At 57.2% G+C, this 25,325-nt stretch overlaps 3 protein-coding genes and 1 long non-coding RNA gene across 22 annotated transcripts in view; 2 read left to right on the top strand and 2 right to left on the bottom strand.

Annotated features, from left to right (window-relative positions):
- Positions 1 to 1,443: 1,443 nt before the first annotated feature.
- Positions 1,444 to 12,539, top strand: PKN3 (protein kinase N3). 5 transcript variants are annotated; one of them, XM_037008010.2, is made up of 22 exons: positions 1,444 to 1,700; positions 3,713 to 3,953; positions 4,148 to 4,293; positions 4,827 to 4,938; positions 5,011 to 5,138; positions 5,378 to 5,561; positions 7,002 to 7,148; positions 7,240 to 7,349; positions 7,460 to 7,603; positions 7,988 to 8,063; positions 8,154 to 8,322; positions 8,513 to 8,615; positions 8,716 to 8,783; positions 9,083 to 9,146; positions 9,297 to 9,388; positions 9,768 to 9,944; positions 10,639 to 10,701; positions 10,805 to 10,881; positions 11,333 to 11,475; positions 11,563 to 11,670; positions 11,837 to 11,873; positions 12,024 to 12,539. In XM_037008010.2, the coding sequence occupies exons 1-22, from the start codon at positions 1,677 to 1,679 to the stop codon at positions 12,110 to 12,112; spliced, it is 2,502 nt and encodes an 833-aa protein (XP_036863905.1). In that variant the 5' UTR covers positions 1,444 to 1,676; the 3' UTR covers positions 12,113 to 12,539. The 5 variants fall into 5 exon arrangements, with proteins under 5 accessions (XP_036863905.1, XP_036863900.2, XP_036863903.2 ...); XM_037008008.2 differs by having other exon boundaries at positions 1,474 to 1,700; positions 11,837 to 11,917; XM_037008005.2 differs by having other exon boundaries at positions 1,468 to 1,700; positions 4,827 to 5,138; positions 11,837 to 11,917.
- On the bottom strand, positions 12,476 to 15,823 carry ZDHHC12 (zDHHC palmitoyltransferase 12). Of its 7 annotated transcripts, none has more exons than XM_017671022.3 (5): positions 15,664 to 15,823; positions 14,111 to 14,247; positions 13,658 to 13,735; positions 13,242 to 13,462; positions 12,476 to 13,131 (listed from the first exon to the last, which is right to left on the bottom strand). In XM_017671022.3, the coding sequence occupies exons 1-5, from the start codon at positions 15,761 to 15,763 to the stop codon at positions 12,807 to 12,809; spliced, it is 861 nt and encodes a 286-aa protein (XP_017526511.2). In that variant the 5' UTR covers positions 15,764 to 15,823; the 3' UTR covers positions 12,476 to 12,806. The 7 variants fall into 7 exon arrangements, with proteins under 7 accessions (XP_017526511.2, XP_017526512.1, XP_017526514.1 ...); XM_017671023.3 differs by having other exon boundaries at positions 13,296 to 13,462; XM_017671025.3 differs by having other exon boundaries at positions 12,476 to 13,157; positions 13,297 to 13,462.
- On the top strand, positions 13,643 to 24,931 carry LOC140846595 (uncharacterized). 2 transcript variants are annotated; one of them, XR_012125834.1, is made up of 3 exons: positions 13,643 to 13,779; positions 23,592 to 23,870; positions 24,295 to 24,931. It is a non-coding gene; the product is annotated as an uncharacterized lncRNA (long non-coding RNA). The 2 variants fall into 2 exon arrangements; XR_012125839.1 differs by lacking the exon at positions 13,643 to 13,779 and adding an exon at positions 20,734 to 20,860.
- Positions 18,898 to 25,325, bottom strand: part of ZER1 (zyg-11 related cell cycle regulator) — a 25,406-nt gene continuing 18,978 nt past the window's right edge. For 6 of the 8 annotated variants that reach the window (XM_073223510.1, XM_073223500.1, XM_073223538.1 and 3 more), the window contains 4 exons: positions 24,952 to 25,140; positions 23,887 to 23,984; positions 22,202 to 22,389; positions 18,898 to 20,533 (listed from right to left, as the gene is read on the bottom strand). In XM_073223510.1, coding sequence (XP_073079611.1) covers positions 20,522 to 20,533; positions 22,202 to 22,389; positions 23,887 to 23,984; positions 24,952 to 25,140 — 487 coding nt within the window. In that variant the 3' untranslated portion in view covers positions 18,898 to 20,521. The remainder of the gene's footprint in view (positions 20,534 to 22,201; positions 22,390 to 23,886; positions 23,985 to 24,951; positions 25,141 to 25,325) is intronic. The other 2 variants (XM_073223523.1, XM_073223532.1) reach the window with 1 other exon arrangement.

Raw genomic sequence — 25,325 nt, 5'->3', positions numbered from 1 at the left:
AAACTATGTTTAAAATTCGGCTCAGGGCAACTTGATGATAAGCCCCACTTAGAAGAGCCTTATGTGCCAGACTAGCCTGCTATGCGTTAATGGTGTAGCCCTCAACACTGATACATGTGTTTTAAGTCAGGAATGACCTCTGGTTATGAAGTATAAGCAGGTACCCCATTGAACCAAGGTGCCTTTGCATACGTTGATGCCACTTAGGAGTTCCCATTGCAGGACAACCCAGAATTGTTGGTCCATGGCTTGCCAGTTCTACTTTCTCCAGTCCACTGTGAGGGAGGTGGTCAGAACAAAGTGGAACTGACACGGCCTCCTTCAGTAAAAGCTCTGGGGGGGTGTTTATTCCAAATTCACAAATAAGCCACACCACCTTCAATATTTGCCCCTTACATATATGGCCTTCTTATAGTAAAGTCCTGCCACAAAGAGCTGGTGAGCACAGAATACCAGCAAGTGGCTAAACAGTCCTAGGCTGGGCAGTGAACTAAGATCCCCTATACAGGCAAGCCATTGCCAGGAGGTCTAGTATAGGCTGGTTACTCTCCTGAGATGGTGACTTTCTCGAGGCGCAGATGTGCTTTCTGTATGGATGGGCTCTTTAGGACCAAGGCAGAGCAATGGCCCTGGCTGAACCTGAAAGCTTCAGTTGGGTCAAGTGATGGGCGTCTGAGAGACGTTTGGTTTATTCATCTGTGATGTGTAATTGGGCTTGATTTGGGTGATGCATACATTTAAAAAAATTTTTTTATTAAGGTATGATTGATACTCTTATGAAGGTTTCACATGGAAAAACAATGTGGTTACTACATCCACCCATATTATCATGTCCCCACCCATACCCCAATGCAGTCACTGTCCATCAGTGCAGCAAGTTGCCAGAGATCCACTATGTCCCTTCTCTGTGATACACTGCTCTCCCCGTGATCCCCCACACCATGTGTAGTAAACATAATACCCCTCCATCCCCTTCTCCCTCCCTCCCCACCCGCTCTCTCCCACCCCTCCCCTTTGGTAACCACTAGTTCATTCTTGGAGTCACTGAGTCGCTGCCATTTTGTTCCTTCAGTTTTGATGCATACATTCTTACAGTGACTGCACAGTCCAGTACTCCGTGGGGGTGACAGGTTTCAGATTAGCCGATTTCGCACTGACATCCGAGAGGATGAGAAACCAAAGTGGTGGAGGGGTTGGAGGTAGAGGAGGCTGACCCAACCTGGAGTGGACCGGCCACGAAGCGTCTTGCGGCCGGCAGGCGGCGCTGTCGCCACCCGGGCCCACCCCTTAGGGCGCGCAGCAAGGCAACTAGAGAACCCCGGCCCGGGAAAGGTTCTTTCCTGCCCTTCTATCCCGGGGTGGGGGTCAGTGTTGCAAACAGCGGGAACTGCAGCCTCTGAAGAGGGGACACAGCCCAGAGCCCAGAACCTCGGATCCGGGGGAGGCGCTGGGGCCGCAGGTTCAAGAGTGAGGTCCCGGGTATTGATCCCGCGCGGCCGCGAGGCGGCGCTGATCCTGCGTCCCGCGAGGGCCAGCGGACTTCGGGAGGGGGCGCCCGATCCCGCGGCTCGGCGCCGCTTCCCGGGAAGTTTCAAGTTTGAAAGTCCTGGCGGAGCGGCCGAGGCTTCCGGAATCGGAGTGGTGGAGAGGAGGGGCCGGGAGGCCGAAGTGCCGCCATGGAGGAGGGGGCGCCGCGGCAGGTGAATCGCAACGGGGTCGGCAGGGCTGCTCGCGCGCGCCGAGGGGCGGGGGAACCCTGTCTCACCGCTGCGGGCGTGCCGAGCTCCGGCCGCGTCCCCAGCCATGGCTCCGCACCCCCAACCCCTCCCCGAATCCCTTCCCAGCCCCTGCCCCGGCCCCCCTCCATCTTCGCAGGGCAGACCTGAGCATGCGGGTGAGTTGTTCATGTCCCCTGGAAACGTCCTTAAATCACCCCCAAGTGACTCAGAGCCTCTAGTCAGGCAGGCTCATGAGCGCATTTGAATCCTCAGGGCCACCGGGGTGGGCCCCAAAATTTCCGAAAATAGGTTCTCTCGGGTCTTTCTAAGGCCTGTGCGAATCTGCCGGAAAAAGCAATGCGGGACGGGCGCGGGCACGTTGGTACAGGTCCCAGGGGACGAAAGTGTGCAGACGGGGGAGGGCGGCCTGGGAGGGGCTCAGCCCAGCGCGCTCGCGGGGTTCCTTCCTCGTGCGCACTGGCACGCGGGGCGTGTGCACGCGAGGGACGGGACCTAGCCCAGAGCCCGCGCGGGAACCTTCGGGTACACAGAGTGGCGAGGGGGCGGGGTTCCAGCCAGAGCTGGCAGTAGGTGCCCCTGGACCCAGGGGCAAGGCTGTGTGCGTGTCTGTTACTGGAGAGGGGGAGGGGGAGTTCCAGCCCAGAGCAAATGGGGCGGGGGTGTCTGGGCAAGATAGGGCCCCCAGCCGCAGAGCAGAAGGGGAGACGGATGTGTGTACATGGCAGGATTCCAGCCCAGGATAGACAGGACCGCGGGGTATACTCAGGGGTGACGTGTCCCGAACCAGACGCCTTCGAGAGCCCCCACCTCAGAGACTCAGAGAGCCTTCAGCGGCGTCTGCCCCCTCCTACCCCCTTCCTCCGGAGGTCCTGTGGCCTGTTCCAGCGGTGGCTTGTACACATTTTCCTATTTCCTGTGAACCTCCGCCCAGCAGCCCCAGCTGGGTGACTCAGGACCCCGGTGGCCGGGCCCCCTGCTCCATAGGATCTTTGTTTGCTCAAGCATTTGGCTCTGGCCCACTGGCCTAGGGCCGGCAAAGGATTTCCTGAGCCCCGCCCTTGCCCTCCGACAGCCGAGCTAGCGGACCAAAGGAGGCCTAGGGTTGGGGGGTGGGGGGGGCCCTAAGTCTGGGGTAGCCACCCTTCCCCTGGGCTCAGGAGATGGCGCGCAGAGCGGTAAGATGGAGGTCCTGCAATGGGGGTGGGTGTCATGGGTTACCCTGGGCTGAGGCAGCTTAAACCTCAGCCTCTGAGAAGGAGGTTTTCCTCTTTCTGTCTCTAACTGGGTGAAGTAGTGAGAAAGCTCCTACTTCCTCCCAGGAGCTGAGCTGGAAATGGGCCCCAGAGACCTCTTCAGCCCCCTGTCTGTACTCTGCTTTGCCACCCGAGGCCCTAGGGCATCAGGGCAACAGCCCTGGCCTCTATTCAGCCCTGGACTGTGGCTGCTTCTCTGTGACCCTGGGTGAATCTCTCACCTCTCTTCTGGCTCCAGATCAGCCTGAATTCCAGCCTTAGAGCAGCCTGATTAAGAGTGACTGGCAGGGAGAGGCTGGGGCCCAAGCCGTGGTGTGACCTTGGGCAAATGACTTAGCATCTCTGCGTCTCAGTTTCCTCATCTGTAACATGGGGATGACGACCACTTACTTCATGGGGTTGTTGTGAGGACTAACACGTTGACGTGTGTAAACCTCTGACACCAGACCTGGCATCCAGTAGCACCGTTGTAAATAGTAACCATTTCTCCCCCTGACCCTTCTCTCTAACGGCAGAGGACAGGAGCGTGGGCTGGATAAACAGCCGTGGGGTTTCCATCTGGCTTAGAGATACTAGCTGTAAGGTCCGAGGCGCCTCCCAAGCCCCATGTGTCCATCCTGGGTGTCGTCCCCACCCCCCTCCCCTGTCCCCACCCCTGTCAGTGGTGAGCTGGGGTTGGCGACAGGGACTGAGTGGAAACGACTCCTCTGCATTCCACAGCCTGGGGCAGGCCAGAGGCCCCCAGAGGATGAGAAAGAGGTGATCCGCAGAGCCATCCAGAAGGAGCTGAAAATCAAGGAAGGTGTGGAGAACCTGCGGCGGGTGGCCACAGACCGCCGCCACCTGGGCCACGTGCAGCAGCTGCTTCGGTCCTCCAACCGCCGTCTGGAGCAGCTGCACGGAGAGCTTCGGGAGCTGCACGCCCGCGTCCTGCTGCCCAGCCCCGGGCCTGGCCTGGCTGGTGAGTGAGGAGTCTGAGCAGACCCCTTGGGACAGGAGGCGCCAGGCCAACCCAGCGTCTTGACCTTGGCCCTGACCACTCCCAGAGCTTCCTCAGGTAGCCCCCGCCCAGGGGCAGGGGAGGAGAGAGCTAGGCTGTGGGAGGCACTTGGTTCTGGGTGAGGGGTTCACACGCCCCACGCTCTGTGTACACAGAACCTCTGGCTGCAGGACCCCGGCCACTGACAGAGCAGCCTAGGGCCCGGCACCTGGAGGCTCTCCAGAGGCAGCTGCAGGTAGAGTTGAAGGTAAAGCAGGGGGCTGAGAATATGACCCACACGTATGCCAGTGGCACCCCCAAGGTAAGTCTCCTGGGGTCTGATGGGGAAAGAGTTGGCTGTCACATTAGTAGAGGAGATACTGCTGAAGTCCCATTCTGATAAAGAACTACAACCCGGTCATTGACCCTGTAAGAGAGACAGTCCTAACCCCTATTTTGAAGGGGAGACACAGCCCCAAATCCTAGCTTAGTGGGGAAGGCATGGCTCCAGCCCCTTGTCTAACAGAAAAGGAACCCTGGTTTAATGGGGGAATCCAAGCCCAAGTCCCCAGTCTAGTAGGGAAGGCCCAGCCCCAGTCCTAACTCCCAGCATGATGTGGAGCACAGCCCCAATATGATGGGGGCAGGCCTGACCTGAGCCCTTGTCTGGTCTGATGGGGGACGCTCTGCCCCAGACATAATCACCAAGGGAGGCTCGACTCTAGTATCTGGACTTTGAAGGGAGGCTTGGCTTCGAACCTGGTCTGGTGGGGGAGGCTTGGCTCTCATCTCTGGTCTGACCAAGGAGGCCTGGGTTAGTCCTGGTTCCGTGGGGCATATGTCACAACCCCCTAGGAGAGGAAACTCCTGGCAGCCGCTCAGCAGATGCTGCAGGACAGCCAGCTGAAGGTGGCCCTGCTGCGAATGAAAATCAGCAGCCTGGAAGCCAGTGGGTCCCCTGAGCCAGGTGAGGCCTGGAGGGACAGGGATGGGCAGGGCAGAACAGGGCGAGGCCTGAGGGCTGACTCCCTTCTCCCAGGTCCTGAGCTGCTGGCAGAGGAGCTGAGGCATCGACTGCGCATTGAGGCTGCTGTGGCCGAGGGTGCCAAGAACGTGGTGAAGCTGCTGGGTAGCCGGCGAACGCAAGATCGCAAGGTGCTGGCCGAGGTCAGACGATGGTCCCTTCCCGTTGCTGCTCCTCTCTGAGGGTCTGTTTGTTCTCAAAGCACCCTCTGCAGTGGCGGGTGGCACCGAGGACTGGCCGTGCAGGGCAGCAGTGAGGAAACAGGAAGCACATTGTGTTCAGACCTCATTCCATGGGGAGGGGTGTCTCCAGGTGGACTGAGCCTCTGACTGCGGCCCCTGTCCCCATGGGCCTGTGTCCCCTGCCTGGCTCCCCTCTGCAGGCTCAGGCCCAGCTCCAGGAGTCCTCCCAGAAACTGGACCTCCTGCGGCTGGCCTTGGAGCAGCTGCTGGAGGGCCTACCTCCTGCCCACCCTCTGCGTGGCAGAGTGGCCCGGGAGCTGCGGACGGCTGTGTCTGGGACCCCCCGGTCTTCAGGGATGCCTGTGAAGCCCGCCGCCCTGACAGGTAGCCAGGAGCCCCTCCCACTTCAGAGCACTCCCTCCTTTCCAGAGAAGAAAGGCCGTAGTGGGGAAGAACTTGGTGGAACAGTTCCGATCCCGGCCTTGCCACTCTCCAGCTGTGGGAACTTAGCAAGTGACATCCCTTTCCCAAACCTCAGTTTGTCCCATCTGTAAAACGGGGATGATAATTCATGGCTTGTTAAAAGGCCTAGAGTACAGCTCCATGGGACCATCCCGTGCCCTAGCTCCTGGCGAAACACCCCAGTTCCTTGAGTTCTCGCATGTGAAGTGCTAGGCACAGTGCTGGCATAACCAGCACTGGATCGATAGAGCTGTTATTTAAGTGAGTAACCATTGTAATGCTTCAAGGGCCAGGGTCAGTGAGGTCACAGCCCTCTGCACCCAGTTCTGGGCAGCCTGGACTGTTAGAAAGTTCTTTCTTACCCCGTCCCAGATCTGCCTCCTTGTAGTGGGACATGACGCCGACCGGAGGGCCCCGTGCCTTCTTGCTCAGAGCTGGTGCAGGCGTAGACAGACCGCATCCCATCATGGGTAGAGCTGAGAAGGGGAACTACAGGGGATGGATGTCCCCTCACCCGGCCATGGGGAATCAAAAGATGCTTCCTGGAGGAGGTGGTGTCTGAGCTTGGCCCTGAAGGACTTATGGGAGTTGGCCAAATAGACAAGTTAGGGAAGGCAAGGGGAATGGCTTGTTAAAAGGCCTAGAGTACAGCTGCATGGGACCATCCCATGCCCTAGCTCCTGGCTAAACACCCCAGTTCCTTGAGTTGTTCTTTCTAAAATGATCTTCCAACCCTGGGCATTGCCTTTTTTTATAAGGTCTGTCAGAGTGCAAGCCCCAGGCCCAGGCTTCTTAAATGGTACCCTTAGACCCAGTTTACATCTTCAAAAGCTGTTCGAATCCTACTGTTTCCTCTCCCCTTTAAGGGGTCAAAACTCTATTGACCCTAAAAACAAATCTACTTGGTTGGCAAAACACACTTTGTATCCATTGAGGGAGGTAGGGCAGAGCTGAGATTCATTTCCACTGGACAGGTAGGGAAAGCAAGGCCCAGGGACAAGGGGGAACAGGATAGGCAGGCAGCCAGGCTTCCTGCTCCCCAAGCCCTCGTCCCCGCCGTGGTGTTTCCTGGGCCCTGAACTCTGGCAGCATGTCGGGATGCACTCTGACCCCATGTGGCCTGGCTGAGGGCTGCATTTCGTTCCTCTGCCTGTCTGCTGCCCCCAACACATGCATGAAGGGTACTCAGTAGGGGAAAGCCGCTTTGTCTGCCTGGAGGTGGCAGATGGCTGCCAAGGCCTAACATGGGTGTGGGTTCAGCCATCTCCACGAGAAGGCAGCATTCCTGGGGTCCCAGGTGTCCACTGGTGGTGGCAGTGGGAGGGTGGCCCCTGATGGCATTCCCCTTCACACTCCCCCCAGGGACGCTGCAGGTCCACCTCCTGGGCTGTGAACAGCTGCTGACAGCCGTGCCTGGACGTTCCCCAGTAGCCGTGCTGGCTGGGAGCCCCTCCCAGAGCTGGCTTCGGGGCAGGGCCAAGCAGCAGCGTGGTGGAGGCGAGCTGGCCAGTGAGTAGGAGGCACAGGGAGTGGGGTTTTGGGAGTACAGCAAAGGACCCCCACTCCCAGCCTGCCCTGAGCCCCAGCTCTGGCCCTGCAGGTGAGGTACTGGCTGTGCTGAAAGTGGACAATCGTGTTGTGGGCCACACAGGCTGGGGTCCGGTGGCCAAGCAGTCCTGGGACCAGACCTTTGTGGTCCCCCTGGAACGGGTGAGGCTAGCCTTTGTGTGGGCAGGGGTGGCCTTGGGCCTTGGGGTGGAATGTTGGCCAGGTGAGGGCTGGTGCCATGTCCTGACCCTCATCCTGGCCTCCCGATGCAGGCCCGAGAGCTGGAGGTTGGGGTGCATTGGCGCGACTGGCGGCAACTGTGTGGCGTGGCCTTCTTGCGGCTGGAAGACTTCCTGGACAATGCCTGTCACCAGCTCTCCCTCAGCCTGGTGCCAAAGGGGCTGCTCTTCGCCCAGGTGCCCATTGGCCTTGCCCCCTGACCTCAAGGACACCTGGCTCCTTCAGAGCTAGAAGGGGCTGTGAGACTGTGCAACCCACCCATGTATGGGAGTGGAAATTGAGGCCTGGCGGCAGGAGGTTACCAAGAATGAAGGATTCCCAAGCCCCTCTGTCCTTATCCTGACTTTCACGCCTCATGTGTGACCCAGGACAAGTGCCCCTCTTTTCTGAGCCTCAGTTTCCCCACTGGTACCAACTAACATTGAATCTGTCTCTCCGGGCTCCTCTGGCTCTTGCATCATTGGCACTGGAGGCTTAGGCTGATCCTGGAGGCTGGGAGTTGCCTATGGCTGATGGGATAGGAGGAGACTGGTCTTCAGCCCTGCCCCCTGCCCCCACAGGTGACCTTCTGTGACCCTGTCATTGAGAGGAGGCCCCGGCTGCAGAGGCAGAAACGCATTTTCTCTAAACGCAGAGGTGTGGCTTGGAGAGGAGAGGGCTGTACTTGTACAGGGAGCGGGGTGGGCTGTCAGGGTCCCCTGGGACTGAGCCCCACTTTTGCCCTAGGTCGGGACTTCCTAAGGGCTTCCCAGATGAACCTCAGCATGGCGGCCTGGGGGCGCTTGGTCACGAGCCTTCTGCCCCCCTGCAGCTCTCCAAGCACAATCAGCCCCCCCAAAGGGTGCCCCCAGACCCTGGCCACACCCCGGGGAGCTGCAGACTTTGCCTCACCCAGGTGAGGACCCATGTTGCCTGCGTCTGCCTGCTTTTCTGTGGCATCCACCTCTCTGCAGGTGCAGCCGGTCTGTGTTTCTGCCCCAGTTGCTTACCCTCTGACCCTCTGACTGTCTCTTGGCCTGGCTGTGTGTCTGTGCCTTCAGCTCTTCCATCTGTTTGTTCCCCACAATGTATCTCTTTCCCCACAGTAATTGCCCACCCAAGAAGACCCCCTTGGAAGAAGAGATGAGGCCCCCTCCCAAGCCCCCACGCCTCTGCCTGCCCCGGGAGTCAATCCCCGAGGAGACACCGGTGAGGGGGATGCTGGTAGCTGCAGGGGACTGCTGAGGCAGGGTGGCAGGGCCTGTGGGAGGGAGGCCCTGCTCTGCCCTGAGCCCCTCTGCCTTCACAGCGCACCAAACGCCCTCACATGGAGGCCAGGAGTCCGGTTGGGCTGTCTCTACCAGCCTCCGCCACCAGGTACCCCCCAGGCTCACTTTCACATTTGAGACATTTATCTGCTTCCCTGAGTGTCTGCGTGGCCATTCGTGGCTCACCCACAGCTCCTTGCCGTGTCACTGGCTCGCTCTCAGGTTCTTCCTCGCTGAGCCCACCTTACTGGCACTGGCTCCAGCTGTATGCCGGACTCCGGGGCACTGCTGTCCGAGGAGCCCCTACTCAGGCTCTCCAGCCTCATAGGTGGGGCGGACCAGGACCGGGCATAAAGGGTTTGGAACAGCCCTTGTCCCAGGGGGCTTCCTGTGCCCTCTCTCTTGCAGGAAACCCCCCCGGCTTCAGGACTTCCGCTGCCTGGCCGTGCTGGGCCGGGGACACTTCGGAAAGGTAGTGCCTGGGAGGGCGGGTGTGGCGGGTGTGGCGGAGACGGGTGGGCAGGCCATCAGCTCGGAGGACGCTGTGCTCTGTTGGGTGGTGGGTGGGGGATTTAAAGGTTCCTCTGCTGCCCGCCTGGAGCCTGACCTCTCTGGTCTCCAGGTCCTCCTGGCCCAGTTCAAGGGCACAGGGAAATACTATGCCATCAAAGCGCTGAAGAAACAGGAGGTGCTGAGCCGGGACGAGATAGAGAGGTGCGTAGGGAGGCTGGGGTCACCTGGCCCTGGAGGGTACCCTGCTGGCTGCCTGGGCTGGTTGCAGCTGAATGCTCCTGGGGCTTTGAAGAGGTGACCCTGTGGGGCCAGCTAGGCCTGTGCTCTTCCTTAGCACCTGCAGGTGGCACTGTGTGCCCTTGGGCAGGTCCCCTCTTGTCTCTGTACCTCAGTTTCCTCATCTATAAAATGGGACATTGGCGGTTGTGCAGGTTCAGTGTGGCCCATGTGAGCCCCTGATACACAGACACCACCCCTGTCCCTGCCTGGTACTTTGGAGACCCAGTGAGCCAGGCATATCATGGGCGGCAGGGCACAGGCAGGGCACACAGTCCCTCCAAACCCGCACCCTCCGCTGCAGCCTGTATTGTGAGAAACGGATCCTGGAGGCTGTGGGATGCGCAGGGCACCCCTTCCTGCTCCCCCTCCTTGCCTGCTTCCAGACCTCCAGCCACGCCTGCTTGGTGACCGAGTTCGTGCCTGGTGGTGACCTCATGATGCAGATCCATGACGATGTCTTTCCTGAGCCCCAGGCTCGGTGGGTTCCTGTCCTTCTTGTCTGCCTCTTCCAGCAAGCCTTCCCTATACTCAGCTCCCTTCATCCCACTTCCTGGGGCAACCATCGGCAGAAGAGCATGGAGGCAGGGAGGCCTTGGTTCAAATCCTGGTTATCAACTTTCACAGCATTTGTGACCTTGGCCCTTAGTTTATATAGCTGTGAATTAGGCTAATAATTATTTCCTAGACTGATCATGTAGATGAGTGTAACATTTATAAATTGCTGAGCACAGGGACTGGTGAGCAGCAAGTGACTGGCAGCCGATGTTATTTCTTGCCCATCAGATTGCAAGCCCTGGAGTCTGGGTTTGCATGTCAGTTCTGCCACTAGCTGTGTGACCCCGGGTGCGTCAGTACCTGGAGGCTCAGATCCTCATTTGAAAAATGGCCGTGATGCCCATCAACCGCAGGGTGGGAGGATGCTGGGAGAGTAAGGTGTGAGAACGCTGGGCGTCAAACCTGGCACCATCTAAGAGCCCAGGAAGGGTAGGTTGTTAGTGGGCAGCAAACTTGGGACAACCTTGGGGCTCTTGTCTGGAGGAGTTCCCCTCGTGGCCATGGGAGGCGTATCCCAGCCCCTCACCCACATCTGACTCTGGCCAGGACATCCAGGGGTCTCCAGGCCCTGCCCCCTGTCGTCCTGGGCCTGAACTCCCCCTGCACCACCCCTCCAGGTTCTATCTGGCCTGTGTGGTCCTGGGGCTGCAGTTCTTACACGAGAAGAAGATCATTTACAGGTAACTGGCCCCCAGGATGCTGGGGCTGGGAGGGCAGGGGAGCAGGTGCTGCCCTCCTCCTAGGCTATTCCAGGGACCCTTTGATCTGCCCCCTCACCCTCAGGGACCTCAAGTTGGATAATCTTCTGCTGGACGCTCAAGGTTTCCTGAAGATCGCGGACTTCGGGCTATGCAAGGAAGGTAGGTGCCTCTGGTCCAGGACCCCATGTCTTAGCCTTGCTCACAGCCCAAGCCAGCAGGGCAGGGGGCAAGTGGCACTTGCCAGGAGAGCTCCCTGCCCTGGCCCTCCTTCTAGGGACCAGCTGGACACACGGACTCTTCCTTCCCACCCCAAGGAGCTCTGAAAAGAGCCCTAGCTTGCCCTTGGCCAGGGTGAGAGCCTGTGCTTAGAGCTAGGAGAGGGGAATGGGTTCTGCTTTCTACATGACCTCGGCCTGTGAGCGTGGCTGAAACCCAGCTTCCTCATCAGTCAGATGGCATAAAAACTGTCCCCGCCTCTGAGGGTATGGGGCAGGGCTTGGCATGGGATGGGGTCCATGGGGTCGTAAGGGTTGCCTGTTGATTTTTACAACTGTGGAGGTTATCGTGGACAAGACACCACGCCCAGGTCGGTGTGTATGTTGGTGTGTAGGGATCGGCTTTGGGGACCGGACAAGCACCTTCTGTGGCACCCCGGAGTTCCTGGCCCCCGAGGTGCTGACCCAGGAGGCCTACACGCGGGCCGTGGACTGGTGGGGGCTGGGCGTGCTGCTCTACGAGATGCTGGTGGGCGAGGTGGGTGTTATGCTGGGGCTGCTGGGGCCTCTAGGTCCGGGTGGGGTGGGAGTGGCCCATGCAGCCTGCTGATCCCCATCCCCACAGTGCCCGTTCCCGGGGGACACTGAGGAGGAGGTGTTTGACTGCATTGTCAATGCTGATGCCCCGTATCCCCGTTTTCTGTCGGTGCAAGGGCTGGAGCTCATTCAGAAGGTAATCACTGCAGGGTCCAGGGCTGGGCCAGGCAGGTGCTGTGGCTCATGGGTCGCCCATCACCACCCATCCTTGAGGTCCTGGGGCCCAGCTTGCTTGTGGTACTTGAGGAGGCGGGCAGTGCCTGGGGCCAAGGGCTCCAGTGAACGTCTGTCCTCTTGCCCAGCTCCTCCAGAAGTGCCCGGAGAAGCGCCTGGGGGCAGGTGAGCAGGACGCCGAGGAGGTCAAGACTCAGCCTTTCTTCAGGGTGAGTGGCCAGGGCCGTCGTGGGCCTGTTGCCTGGCAAGCAGGCCTCGCATTACCATGTGGGCTGCTGTTACCCTTGTCTCAGGCCCCTCTCCCCTTGCCCCCAGACCACCGACTGGCAGGCCCTGCTCGCCCGTGCTGTCCAGCCCCCCTTCCTGCCCAGCCTCTATGGCCCTACAGACCTGCGCTACTTTGAGGGCGAGTTCACGGGGCTGCCGCCTGCCCTGACGCCCCCTGACCCTCGCAGCCCCCTCACCGCCCGTCAACAGGTTGCCTTCCGGGACTTTGACTTCGTGTCAGAGCAGTTCCTGGAGCCCTGAGGGCCCCTCCTGGCATCTCCGCCCCTGTACCCCAGACTGTTAGAGCCCTGCTCACCCACCTGTCTGCCCATCTGGGTGCCCAGGCCTTGCTGGCATGTCTGAACCCTTGGGACTTGAGGTGGTGGCCCCGGCGTGCTGTGGTGGGCTTTCCTCCGTCACTGCCCACCTGGCCCACTCCCGCCACCCTTCCTCTGCCTCCCAGTGAGACCTGGCCCAGGAAGGCTCACACAGCTAGGAGCCGTTTGGTTTGTTTGTTTTTAATACTTGACTTGCTTTAAGGATCATTAAATATATAAAACTGTGTACTGGAGGCTTACTGGCTTGGGGGATGGGGTGGAGGTAATCAGAAGCCCAGGCTGTTCGTGCCTGAGCCCCCACAGGTCCTCTTCACCCCCTTCCTCCAGTGGAGAGGGCAGACCTGCCCCGAGGCAGGGGTTCTGTGTTCAGCTGTGCTCCGAGGCCTGGGAGCAGCGGGCAGCCGGAGAAGCCCCCAGCCCGCTGGAGGCCCGCCCCTGCTGCGTGTGCCTTCCGGCTTTCAGGCACTAGATGGTGGCCCTGCCTCCTGTAACTCTAGACAGCTTGGCTGCGGCCCTCTTCCTCTTCTTCCTCAGCCCAGAGAGTCTCCCAGGACCCCGAGGGCCACCCACAGAAGAAGTGGGCCAGGTTGCGAATCAGGCCACGGTCGAAGGGGTTGCCGGGGCGCTGGCGGAGGTAGGCAATGCGGTGCGAGGAGAGGAACTCCCAGGTGGTAGTGTTGCTGGCCACCAGGTAGAGGTGCGAGGCCAGGAGCAGGCCAGCCACCAAAGAGAGGATGGACAGCAGCAAGAAGGTGGCAAACAGGAGCCCGCTGGACCGCAGCCATAGCCCCCAGGGCTGGAAGAACCGGAGGCCAGACCTGCAGGGCAGAATAGGGATGGGAACCCAGAGCTGGGGGTGGGTAGGGGTGCCCCAGGGAGCCCAGGTGGGCAGGCCATTTGGGAGAGGGAAGCTTGGCTCTCGACACACCTGTGGGAGCACGCTACCTGCCCCCGCCCCCCGCTGGACTGCGGCAGAACCCACCAGGCCAGGTACAGGCCCCAGAGAAGCACCACCAGCTGCACTGCCAGGTAGGCCACGAAGAGTGGGTGGTTGCGCTCCCCCACGCAGTTCTCCATCCAGGGGCAGTGGTGGTCGTAGCGGCGCACACAGCGACGGCACTCACGGCAGTGCCGGGCCCGCAGGGGCTGCTGTGGGCATGGAGGGAAGTTGGTTCAATGACAGCTCCCCTCTGGGCCCAAGAGTGAGGGGAGGGATGAGGGTGGGAGTCGGGCCTGAATCTGTGAGGCCTTCCTGGAGGGGCGAGGCCAAGGCCCTAGGGCAGGAGGTCAGGGAGTCTTAACCTTGCCCCTGACCTCTCCCACGAAGGTCCCTGCATCACCCACCAGCAGCAGGCAGTATCTGCAGCGCCGAAGGGGGATGACCTGAGGAACCATGGCTGTCTGCTCCTCCTTGGCCTCTTCCTGAAAATGGGATGCAGGGTGTAAGGGGGGAGTCCTTTTTGGAGGTAGATGGCACTGGTGGGCATCTCCCTTAGGGCCTAGCCTAGCTCTGGGTGTGCACACTTTGGGGCCCATCCCTTGCATAACAGAAGTGGTGGGGTGGGGCAGATTGGCCTGGACTAAATTAAGTGAGGCTGTGTGACCTCTGCCAGTTGCTTCCCCTCTCTGGACCTTGACTATTTCTCATTGTAGGATGGGATTCTAGGGCTGGCAAGAGGATTCAGAGATGCCCCAAGAAAGCCCTTCACATAGAACCTGGCATGAGACTAGTATTGGGACCTTGGGTCCCCTACTGGTGGGAGGAGGGGTTCAGGCCCCCAGGGGCTCCCTGGTTACCTGGGCCTGGGGCTGGATGTTCACGTAACCCGGGTCCATGAGTGACACAGCCAGGTACAGCAGCAGGGAGCCCAGCACCAGGAGCAGGAAGGCGAGAGGCAGGAGCAGGTCCCCCTGCTCTTCCCACTGCCGCAGTGCTGGAGAGGCCGGAGAAGGAGAGTGAGGCCCAGGCTGGGACCAAATGGGAAGGTGTGTGTGTGTGCATGTGTGTGGGGGCGAGTGCTGAAGGTAGGGAGTGCATCCCTGCCTGAAGATGGGGTTGGATGAGGGGGTCAGGTGTGACTACTGCATAGGGTACAGGAGGGAGTACTTCAGGCCCAGCAAATAAAGGCAGTTCATCTGCACTCTGCCTGGAGAGCAACAGGGAGCCATGGAGGGTTACAGAGTCAGAGCTGTTTCTACAAACTATCCCAGGGCTGCTGGTTTCCCTGTTGGTAAGGAAATGAATGGGGTGGGTGTAAGTTTGGAGTCAAAGAGGCTTGTCCAGGAGGGAGAGAAGAGGAGGGTGGCTGGCAAGAGCACTGATAGGAGGGGTAGAGAGGAAGGTATGGGTACATAGGGGGTAAAGGGGTGAAGGGACCAAACTTGACTGGATGTGTGGGGAGAGAGGAGGGATCCCTGCCTCTGGCTTCCCGATGGAAGAGACCAGCCAGGTCTGAGATGCTCAGGAACAGACAGGAGGCGGGGCCAGCAGGTTCGTGAGGGGGGCCCAGGCCAGTAAGGGTCCAATCCATGGAGGTGACTGAGGAATTTGTGCGGGATGGAAGGTGGGGAGTAAGGGGCGTGAGGCAGCCAGATAGCAGTGTGGACACCTCTGGTGCCCCTTGGTTGTAAAAGGGAGCAGAGAAGGAAGCGGGGTTGGGAGGTCCTTTCTGGTGGGGACCCTGAGCAGGTTTTTAGGCTAAGGCGCAAGGACTGCAGAGACTAGAGGTCTCTCAAGGAAAGTGAGGGCGCCCCCAGGCGGGAGGCTAGGGCCGGTGCAAGACGGGAGGGGTCGGGACAGCGAGGGAGGGTGAGACCTTGGGCTGGAGGCGGCCTGTGGCAGGTAAAGAGATGAAGGGGTGGGCTGGTGGGGTGAGCGGGGGCTACCAGGGCAGGGAGCGAGGATGGGGACATGAGGGTCAGGCCGCTCCCATATGAGGTGTTCTCTTGCCTGAGGGTGGGAAGCCTGGACTTTGGCAGCTAGTGGCCATGGAGGTCGGGGGATGGGATGCCAGTCCTTGACCTAGTCGATGCTCGGAATCTTTTGGAGGGGAGGTTGGGGGTCAACTCCTGGGAAGGAGAGGGTGGGTACCCGGACCAGGGGAGATGGGTCCTGAGATGGACAGGGCATCTGGCAGGGATCAGGAAGGTGCTGGGATTAATTAGGGATCAACTAGGTATCGGACGAAAGCAGGTGGCTCTTGGGATGACAGATGGGGAAGGGGCCTTAGGAGCTGGCGGAGATGTGAATCCCAGAATCCGTGGGGCTTCGGCAAGGAACCCAGTGAGATGAACGTCTGGGGAACCACGAGGGACGGGGTGGGTCCGCGGTCGTGCGGGGTCCGGCTCACCAGTATCATGCAGGAAGAGCACCAGCGTGATCCCCCAGGTCAGCACGGTGTGCCCGGTCCGCACCAGGACCCCAGGGCTGAGGAGCGCCCAGGGCGCCATAACCTCGCCCCCGGGCCCCACCCGGAAGAAGCGCTCGTTGGGGCGGGCCCTCCGAGGGAGAGGCCGCGGCCACCCGAGGATTGGCGGATCCAGGTTGTGGGTGGGGCCAGGTCGGGCCGGGGAGGCTACCTATTGGGTAGCAGCTGCCACCGAGTAGGCCCTCGAGCCAACAGGTGCCTGAGGAGGCTGAGGGCGGGGCCGGCGCTCGCGTAGCCGGTAACTCCCCCCCAAGCTCAGCTCCCACCCGCCAGGTAACTTTGGAGAGCAGGGGAGCGGGCGAGGGGCTCGACCCTGCATCCCGGGCTCTCCCTACCCGCCCCAACCCTAAAGCTTCACGCATGCATGCACCTCTCTGGGCGCTTAAAAGATCAGGCACTGTTACTACGCTGATGGACAGTGACTGTAATGGGGTATGTGGTGAGACGATAATGGGGGGAATCTAGTAACCACAATGTTGCTCATGTAATTATTTATTAATGATAGCAAAAAAAAAAAAAAGAATCCCTCCCCGCCAAAAAAAAAAAATATCAGGCACTGTTGATTCCAGGTTGCAGAATTGTGATTTCAAGATGTGATGACTGAGGCCTCAAGAGAGGCAGGTCTCGCCCAAGGTTGCTCCGTAGTGACGACACCCTTACCTTGCTATTCACTTTCAGATAATGCAAACAGGATGAGAACAAAGTGGAGGTCCGTGGTGCAGATTCTGGCTATAAGGGGCCCAACATGGGTCAAAGTCAGAAATAACAGCACCGTCCCTTCCTATGTGGTCTTGGGGGCAAGTTATTGAGCCACTCTAAGCTCTAGTTTTCGTCTATATAATGGAAATGATAATAGTAGTCTGCTCCTAAGGTGGTTGGGAGAATTAAATATTGGAAATAACAGTGTCTGGCATAGGACTGTCTTGTCTTCCTGGCTCTAAGCCAACACCTACAACCTGCCAGACTGACTTGCCCAGCCTGTAGCCTCAGACTATCCTAAGGTGAAACCTCATCATTCAATGCTCACACTCCTTCAACTGTATCCCCAGGGCCCTCCCCATTCAGCCCTGCCTCTCCACCCACACCTCCCACTGATCCCCAAATCCACTTTCTCCATCAGATTGGTGCTCTCCCAGCTCCTCCAGTATACTCTTCTGACAACTGGGTTTTTTTTTTTTTTGTCTGTTCAACATCCCTTTTTCTGTTGGGGAACCAACTCTTCCACACTCATGTGATTCTGGAAGAACTGCATCCCTCACTCCCTAGGGTGGTGGGCACAGGATGTAGACATGTGACTCTGGAAGACCATAGTTCCCCATCTCACTGTCCCCAGTAATTGGTCCTAGCTGGTGGGCATGAGCCACAGCAGGGCCGATCACAATCATTCTAAGAGAATACTGTATAGATGTAGAGAGGGACAAGGCATTTCTGGATCTTAAGGATAAGGAATAGGATATAAGGGCAACTGCAAGTTGTCTTTATGCTACCGAGAGATAGACTGTGGCAGGGGAGAATAAGGCCAACTTATAAAAAAGCAGTACTGAATGAGGGAGCAAGGGACAGGCTCAACAACACTTGTCTGGCCCCTAGATCCAACTGTACAAGAAACTGAACTTTAGGTTCCCCAGTTGTACTAGTCAATTCCCTCTCACCCTTGACTAAGCTGGTAAGTATTTGAGGGTCTGTCACTTGTGACTCAGTCTTGATAATGGCATGAGTGCATGCGTGACTTAGTATACTAATGGGGACCTCGAGCACATTACCCACTTAATCTGAGGCTTCCATGAGTCGCTCCCTGTCCAGTGTCAAAGATAAATAAAGTTGGGTACTAGTTCAAGATTTTAACTAGTAATATATTAGTGCAGTAGGGAAGAGGGCCCAGTATGAACTGAAGGCAACTTCGATTTGTACAGAAGTGACTGGGCATTTTTAAAAGGGGACTGAGGTGTAAGAGAGGGAACGGCAGGAGCTTGAACAGACTCAGGGAAGTGAAAAATTACAAAGGCTTGGCCAGTGAAAATGCTGATCAGGCCCTCTGTGTCTGCTAGCGGGCAGCAACTGATGTTAGGCTTCTGTCCTCCCATAGGAGACTGGGAGACAGAGGCCCAGTCCTCCCTGAGGGTTATATTTTTAAGGAATGGTTTTCAGGTCCTGAGTTGTAGAGGTTACAAATACACTTCAAAGGGAAAGATTCATGATCATAAGCTCTTTTCAGTAAATGCTCTAAGACAGGGTAGTGTATGGGGCCTCCTCAGGTGGTGGCTGAAAAAATGAGTAAATTCTTTGGCAGCCTTGAGCTTTCTCAGGCATGCACTTTAAGGGGGGTTAGGATACTAGGGGTGCAACCTTGAGCTGTTAGAAACTGTTAGTGTTTGTGGGGGGAAGAAGGTGGACAAAAATCACATGAGCTGAGAGCCTAAGATAATTTTTACAGGTCAAGTTTGAGGCCTAGTCCGGAAGAGGGCTCAGAGGAGCCTGGCTAGTTTGGTCAAGGTTAGAGTCTTTGTCTCTGGGCACTAGGTACACAGCTGCCTGGCATGTGTGGGAGTTCCTACACTGCTGTAGCTACACAGGTGCCTCCTGCTTCTCCCTGGTAGGGCCCTCAGCCTAGGATGTCGTTCTGTGAGCCCCCGAATGGCCAAGCCTGGTGGTCTTGTCTTTGCTGGATTCCACTCATGTCTCCTCTTGCAAGAAGGATGCCATGCTGCATACGAATGCCATGCTGTCTCTTACCTCTACACGTGCTTGTCCCTCTCCCTGAAGCACTGTTACGCAGATAACTCCAGCCTCTCCTGACCCCCACTATCATCAGCCCACAGGAGGTGCCCTTCTGGGGTCTCTGCTCCCTGGGTCGTAATCTCATATTTATCTCAATCATCATGCCAAGCCATCCTGGGCAGTGGCCATGTTGGTCTGTTGCCAGCTGTACCCTCAGATGTCTGGACACAGTGGTACAGAGAGAACACAGAAGAAACATACTCCAGCCCAATCTGCTGCCACTTGTGCCCAGGCCGCAGTTGACCAACACCCCAGGCTGGGCAAACAAACCAGCTGAGTACACCCTTCCCACCAGATACCCACACTCAAAGCCTGCTTCTCAAGCCGGCCTAAGCCCTCTCCTGATGCCATCCGTTCTGCAAAAAAGACACTCTGCTCTTCTCCACTTTGCACAAAAATGTATTTCTGTGACATCCCAAAGTACAGACATTTCCCAGGCCCCAGGTGGTAAAGCAATGCAACATGAGCTCGCCTGGGGTCTGGCTCAGGCCACGTGAGCACGGAAGAGACAGATGCCGCCCACTTGCCAAGCTGGGGGAATGCAGGGCAACTGCCCGCATCCCAGGGCTGGGAGCAAAGACTACAGGAGACACAGAAGTGCCCCTACCCTGGGCTGCCCATCCAGCCTTTTCTGCCTAGGGGCAGAAATACTAGAGGAATCAAAAAGCCCAAGGAAGTGGGAGGGAAGAAAAGCCATCCCCCAAGGGCTGCCTGCAGAGTGAGCCCTGCTCCCCAGACCCCTTGTTCTGGAGAGGCCTCCTCCCCTTCTGTCCCGAGAAGCAATTTGGATTACATCAAGGGAAGACCACAAGATATTCTGAGACACATTTGTGGCTCACACTTCTCCAGAAACACGCAGAGGTTCCCAAGGTAAAGTCTGGGGCAGAGTGGCAGCGACTCAGGAGCGCTGAGTGGGGCCGCTGCAGGCTGTGCCGGGCGCTGGTCTGGAGGCAGCTGCCTGTTGCTGCTGGGGAAGGCTGGAGTGGGGGCCTCCTGCCTGTGAGAAGTGTGGGCTCCTCTGGGCAGTGGACAGATGGGGTGAATGAGGCAGGCTCAGTTCCGCTGGTGGGGTGCCCGGTGGGCACCTTGGGTGTCGTGGGCAGATGAGGGCTGGGGAGTGAGGGAGCCAGCCCCTGGCCCCAGAAGGTGCTGGCTTCCAGGGCTGGGGGCAGGTTCTTGAAGTGTTTGGCAGAAGAGGCAGTGGCACCTGCCTGAGTTCGGACCAGCCCTGGGCTGGGGCCTTCAACAGCCTGGGACCTGGTGGGAGACTAGCAGGCAGCCTCCATAGCAGCATGGCCTCAGGCAGGCCAGGCCAGAGAGCAGCAGGGCCACTGTGAACCCCTCTCCTCGAGGGTCCTCTGGGGTGGCCTGGGCCTGGGCCTGGGCCCAGCTGCCATGCCCCAGATGGCCCAGAGCTGGGAGCACCAAGGCATTCGGGAGACCCTCCCCAAGCCCCATCAGCCACACCCAGGAACCCAGATGCGGCCCTCAGGCTTCGTCAGGGAGGTTAGGGAGTGGAGAGGGCCACGAAGAGCCTGCGGCCTCTCCTAAAAGGAGGTGAGGCTAGGGACTGAGGTTACCGGAAAGGACCAGACACGCGTCAGAGGCATTTAGTCTGGCCGGGGCAGGAGTGAATGTGGCAGCAATGAAGGCTTTGAGTGGGGTCTTGAGAAGGGCCTAGGAAGCTGCAGGGATTCAAGGAGTGTTTCTTTTGTCTTTGTACAGAAATCATACACACAAAACTTCACACTTCCTAACCAAAAAAAATAATATATATATATATATAATATATATATCTCACTAATGTTAAGGAAAAGCGTCGGTTGTGCAAAAGTCTCCCTGTGTCCCTTCATCCAGTGGGAGGCTCCCGGGTGGGGTCTGCCAGCTGGGCTGCTGGGCAGCACTTCCTCCCAGCCTTGTGGTCCAGAGAAGTGGCGGCCGCGCAGGCAGAGGCCTCTATCTGGACGTGTCCATGTTCTCCTCTTTAAAGTTACTGCAGTGCTCAATCACCTTGCTAGAGACAATGGGAGAGAGAGGCCTGGAGGAGGAGCTTGGGCTGGACTGGGCCAGGCCCTTCCTGGCAGATGAGGCCACTGGATTTGTTAGTAAATGTAACAGGGCTGCTGCTGCTGACCGAGCTGTATGGACAAAGTGGCTGGCAGCCCAGGAAATGGTACCTGTGGCCATGAATATCACCTGAACCCTGTCTGCCCCTCCGTTCTCCCCAGCCTCTCAGCTGCCGGGCATCTGAGCCCCAAATGAGCTCAGGCCTGACCTCCAAGAACGTCTGGCTCTTCCTTCACCAGATTCCCCAGAGATCCTCGTCCAGCAGCAGGGCTGGGTAGGTAAGGGCAGCTGTACAGCACAGGGGGCCCTAACACCCTGCAGTGGCCAGGCCCTGGTGCAGCATTTGGCAGCCACTGCTTGGGCTCAGATCTGGGGTCTCACACCCACTTCAGTCTAGGCCTTGGGATCTGCTGCCCCCACTGTTGTGTCACCCTGGACCCTCGATGGCCTTCTTGTCCAACATTAAGCCTCTGTGTTAGCCTGGTTCGGGGCGGGTTGTTCCCTGCAGCCTCCATGTGCTAAAGAGGTGCCCAAATGCTTTTTAGGAAGTAAGGGATGCCTGGATTAGACAGGGGCAGTCGCTTCTTGGTGTCACTCACACCCTGCTGTCAGACAGGCCAGCCAGCGGGCACACATGGCTCAGGTCTCACAGAGATGTTCTAAGTGATGGGGGAAGGTTATGGCTTCTCAAATCCCCTGGGATCCCCGTTGACAGTGAATATGCCCAGGCCTACCTCCCAGACCCACTGGGAAAAGAAAATCTAGGTGGGACCTGTACATTTGAAATAATTGCCAGGTGATTCTTTAGAGAGATTAAGTTTGAGAACTACTCGATTTACCATTCTCAAACTCAGACAAATCTGTTAGTGAACAGTTGAGCAGTGGCTTTTGCTGATAATAACCACAGAACCAGCTCTGCCCAGTGAGCTGTCATCTTCGGAGCCTCTGACCTCCAGGCCCCTACTACACGTTCCTCTATTTCTATATGGTGTTTGAAACTGGGGTAAACTTAGCTCTGTTCCCTTCTGCAATGGATCCGGGAGAAAGCAAGGCTTTCTGATTACTTGTCACTGCTGGACGTGCCATATCCCTGAGCATCTCCCTGCGTGCTGACGGGTGTGGGATCAGGGCCAATGGTAACTGAGGCGCTGCAGCGGCCACCACCCAGTGGTGAGAGGCCAGGCGTCTCTGGTGTCTGGGCCTTCACATTCAGAAACGCACTTGCACTCTGCCCTGCCTGGCCTCTCGAATGTATTTTACCACACTGGGTCTTCTCTTTAGTCGGAATGTCTTTAGCCAAATATAATGAAAAATGCTGACCTGACTTGCTAATGGCTGTAAGGAGAGGCTGGAATTTGTTGGAATAAAAGAAAAAGAAGCTTACAAATGAAGGCAATGATGCTCTGTTCAGAACTCAGTCATTTAGCTTCTGGCTAGTTGTGGCTGAAATGACACTCAGGGAGGCCCCAGCCAGACATCAACAGGCTGTCCACCTCCACACACAACTCGGAGCTCCCCTGGGAATTCCAGCCATTCCCAACCACCAGGGCGCCCCCACTGTGACCCTCACTGCCCTGCATCGGGGCTCCAGGCAGAAACCCTGCCTGTGGCTTACCGGGCCATCTCCTTGGTCTCCTGCCGTGCAGTTGCCGTCTTGATCATGTCCCTCAGAAGGGGCATCCCACCTTCTTTGATCAACAGTGGGCAGTACTTGTCCGCTGTGGGGTAGGGGCAGACAGCAGCGATGAGGGGGGTCTTCTATCAGCCTGTGGCCCAGAGACCCGCCTGTGAGGACTGCCCTCTCTGAGGGGTAGAGGGAGATGCAGGCCTGGGTGAGGCCCCGTCTGCCAGCCCTGTGGGCCTGAGCTCCTGAGTCCCCCTGGAGGAAGTGGGGGGACCCTTGGAAGGGGTACTTTGGTTTACAGTCACATTTTTTTCCAGAGTATCACCCAAACCAGTGGCTTCTAGTCTCTGAGAAGTTCTTATAAAAATACAGATTCCTAAGCCCTGCTCTTGGGCATTCAACAGACCCAGGAACCTGTATTCATTTGCATTTTGAACAAAATACCACCAGATGATGCTGGTGACCAGCCGGGTTAGAACCATCATGCCTTCCTATTGGGTGGCTTCATGGTTTACTCCAACAAAGAACATTCTGGCATTTGGTATCCAGGGCATTATACTCTACGGAGAATATGGGTGTTTCAATGGGCCTGCATAGCTCCATGTACTAGGAGCTATTTTTGTCATCTCCATTTTACAGATGAAAGAACTGAGGTTCAGAGAGAGAAAGCAATTCACCCAAAGTCACTCCAGAGGCCTGTCCAAGGGACCCCAGCTCAGGGCATTTTCCTCTGTGCTGTGCTACTCTTTGCAGTAAGGTGTTACTTTCTAGTAAGACTAACTTCAAGTAATAATAAAAAAGTTGAATGCCTATAAACAGTTGGTATGTGCCAACCACTGTTTTAAGCATTTTACATGTCTTGTTTCACAGCAACCCTTTAAGTGCTACTACCATCCCATTTTAAAATGAGGCAATCAAGGCACAGAGAGGTTGAGAAACTTGCTCAAAGTAGCTCAGCAAGTGGAAAAGGCAGGTTTCAAACCCAGGCAGTCTGCCCCAGAGCCTGCCCTCTTATCTGCTCTGCTGGCTAATGGGACTGAGGCAGTATCTAGGCACTGGGTTCGGCATTTTATGCTGGTTTTCTTTTCACATCACTCTTATGAGGTACGTATTATCATTACCCCATTTTATGGAGGAGGAAACCAAGGCCCAGAGAGGTTAAATAAGCTGCATGAGGTCACATGACTAGTAAGGGAGCAAACGAAGGGCCAAAGGTGGTCTGCAGTCCGTCTCGGGCTGCTGCCCCCTCTTGCTCCTCCCCCCAAAACTACCAAGCAGAGGATATTTGAGGCTCTTCTATAGGAGGGTGGGACTCTCTTTGAGGAAATAAGACAGTTGTTTTAAAGGTCTTTCCTATTCCCTCAAATATCTGTTTCCTCAGGGGCTAGGTTTTCGTTTGGATTGGTCTACTGTCTTCCAGAAGGCATGAAGATTTTTGACTATTTACTCATACGGAAGCAGAAAGCATTAAGAGACTGTTTGGGAACTCTGGAGGGGCTATTGCGCCAGCCAGCCTTATGCTGGGCATCCCACAAATGCCAGCAAGCCCAGGCTGTGCTCTGAGGCAGACACTGACACCATCTCTCGGTGCTACCCAGCCTCTGGTATAAGCTCCATGACGACAAGTCTGCTTGTGAGTGTCCCTGTATCTGAATAAAAGGTGAGTGGGTACTCACGGTAGACAGACACAAGGTTGTACAGGGCCCAGGTGGCCCAATGCTGGCTGACAGGGGAGATGCCCTGGGGAAGAAGGCGAAGAATTGGCTCAAATGACCTGTAGAAGAGAAATCAAGGTCACTTTTGATGCCAGAGTTTGAGGGAGGGCATCTTCTCTTACTGGAGGTTTCTCCTGCTTGAAGTGTCCTCTGGACAAAGCATGAGCAGGCTGCTGGGATGCAGGGGATACAGGCATCTGGCCCTTCCGCCCTCTTCAGGCTACACAAAGGGAGCCCCCATGTGAGAGAGGCCAAGATCATGGACATGTAAGGCAGGAGGTGGTACAGAAACTGGGGCCTCAGCAAGGAAGGCAGAGCCAGCAGGGAGCAGATGAGAGTGAGTGTTAACTCCTACCGGGCCTTCTACAGGCCTCCTGGAGCCATGCTCCCAAAGCATGGAAAACACCTGTGCAAACCGCTGGGCCGAGGATTCTGTGCCACCTCTCCTAGGAAATGATGGCAACTGGAGCATCGGCAGAGCCGCGAGCATGTGCCCCTTCCTCCCAATACGGGTTTTCAGTGTGAACGTCCATCAGTACGAGATGGTCACACACACACAGTGACCCAGTCATAAACTGATGAGTGAGACGCACCCTGTGACTACAAATTCACTCATGAGGTGGTAAGACAATGCCAGCTGGACTGAAAGGAATTAAGTCTGTGCAGAGAAAAACTGCTGGGAGGGGGCCCCCAGAATCCTAGCAGGGGCTTGCTCTCAGGGGATGAGATGATGAGTGGTTTCTGTTGTTTCCTATTATGTGTCTTTTTTTCGTTTTTCTTTTCCACAAATAAACATGTATCAAGTGTTTGTAAACAGCAGGCTTTGGGTACATGCGTGAAACATGCACCAAGCTATACAGGTGTGATGTGTATCTTCCTGCTCTGTGCTCATGTGGACTATACACAATATGTGAGACCTGATGGGGGCCCAAAGAAAGGGAAGCAGCTCCGACCAGACCTTGTTGGGAAGGAGCACCCTGTCCCGCACCCACCCCACTTCCACACCACACCCTTGCCCCTCGGCACCTGTAGTTGATATTTCTCCGTGAATTGATGTCCCAGCTCTGGATGGCTGCCCACATGCGCTCCTCCACCTCCTCCCGCCGGGGCTCACAGATGCCCCAGGCCTCGGGCCCATCAAACATGATGTGGGAGAGGACGCCACAGGCGTTGTAGGAAACCTCAATCCCGTCGGCCTTACTCTCCAGAAGGTTGCTGCCAAAAATAGAGAAAAATGGAGCCCTGGTCCCCAAGTCTTGCTGCAGATACCAGCTGCTGGGCCCCAATTTACAAGCCAGATGCCAGAGGTGCTATTGGTTTATCTGTCTCTTATTATCCACATCCAGATGACTTCAGGATTCGAGGTTGCTTAGGATATGACTACAAGAGGGCCATTTATG

Source organism: Manis javanica, chromosome 2, assembly GCF_040802235.1.
Source record: "Manis javanica isolate MJ-LG chromosome 2, MJ_LKY, whole genome shotgun sequence".
Taxonomy (NCBI): Eukaryota; Metazoa; Chordata; class Mammalia; order Pholidota; family Manidae; genus Manis; species Manis javanica.
Note: the sequence above shows the minus strand (reverse complement) of the source record. Positions and strands in the feature narration are given on the sequence as shown.

Excerpts from the sequence above, each read along its gene's own strand:
- PKN3 (XM_037008005.2), top strand. The coding sequence starts at position 1,677 with ATGGAGGAGGGGGCGCCGCGGCAG. Across the intron at positions 7,149-7,239 it reads TGGTGGAGGCGAGCTGGCCA|GTGAGGTACTGGCTGTGCTG; the intron begins GTGAGTAGGAGG and ends CTGGCCCTGCAG. Across the intron at positions 9,945-10,638 it reads TTTCCTGAGCCCCAGGCTCG|GTTCTATCTGGCCTGTGTGG; the intron begins GTGGGTTCCTGT and ends CCACCCCTCCAG.
- ZDHHC12 (XM_017671020.3), bottom strand. The coding sequence starts at position 15,763 with ATGGCGCCCTGGGCGCTCCTCAGCCCTGGGGTCCTGGTGCGGACCGGG. Across the intron at positions 14,248-15,663 it reads GCTCTTCCTGCATGATACTG|CACTGCGGCAGTGGGAAGAG; the intron begins GTGAGCCGGACC and ends CGGCCTCTCCAG. Across the intron at positions 13,736-14,110 it reads ACATCCAGCCCCAGGCCCAG|GAAGAGGCCAAGGAGGAGCA; the intron begins GTAACCAGGGAG and ends TCCCATTTTCAG.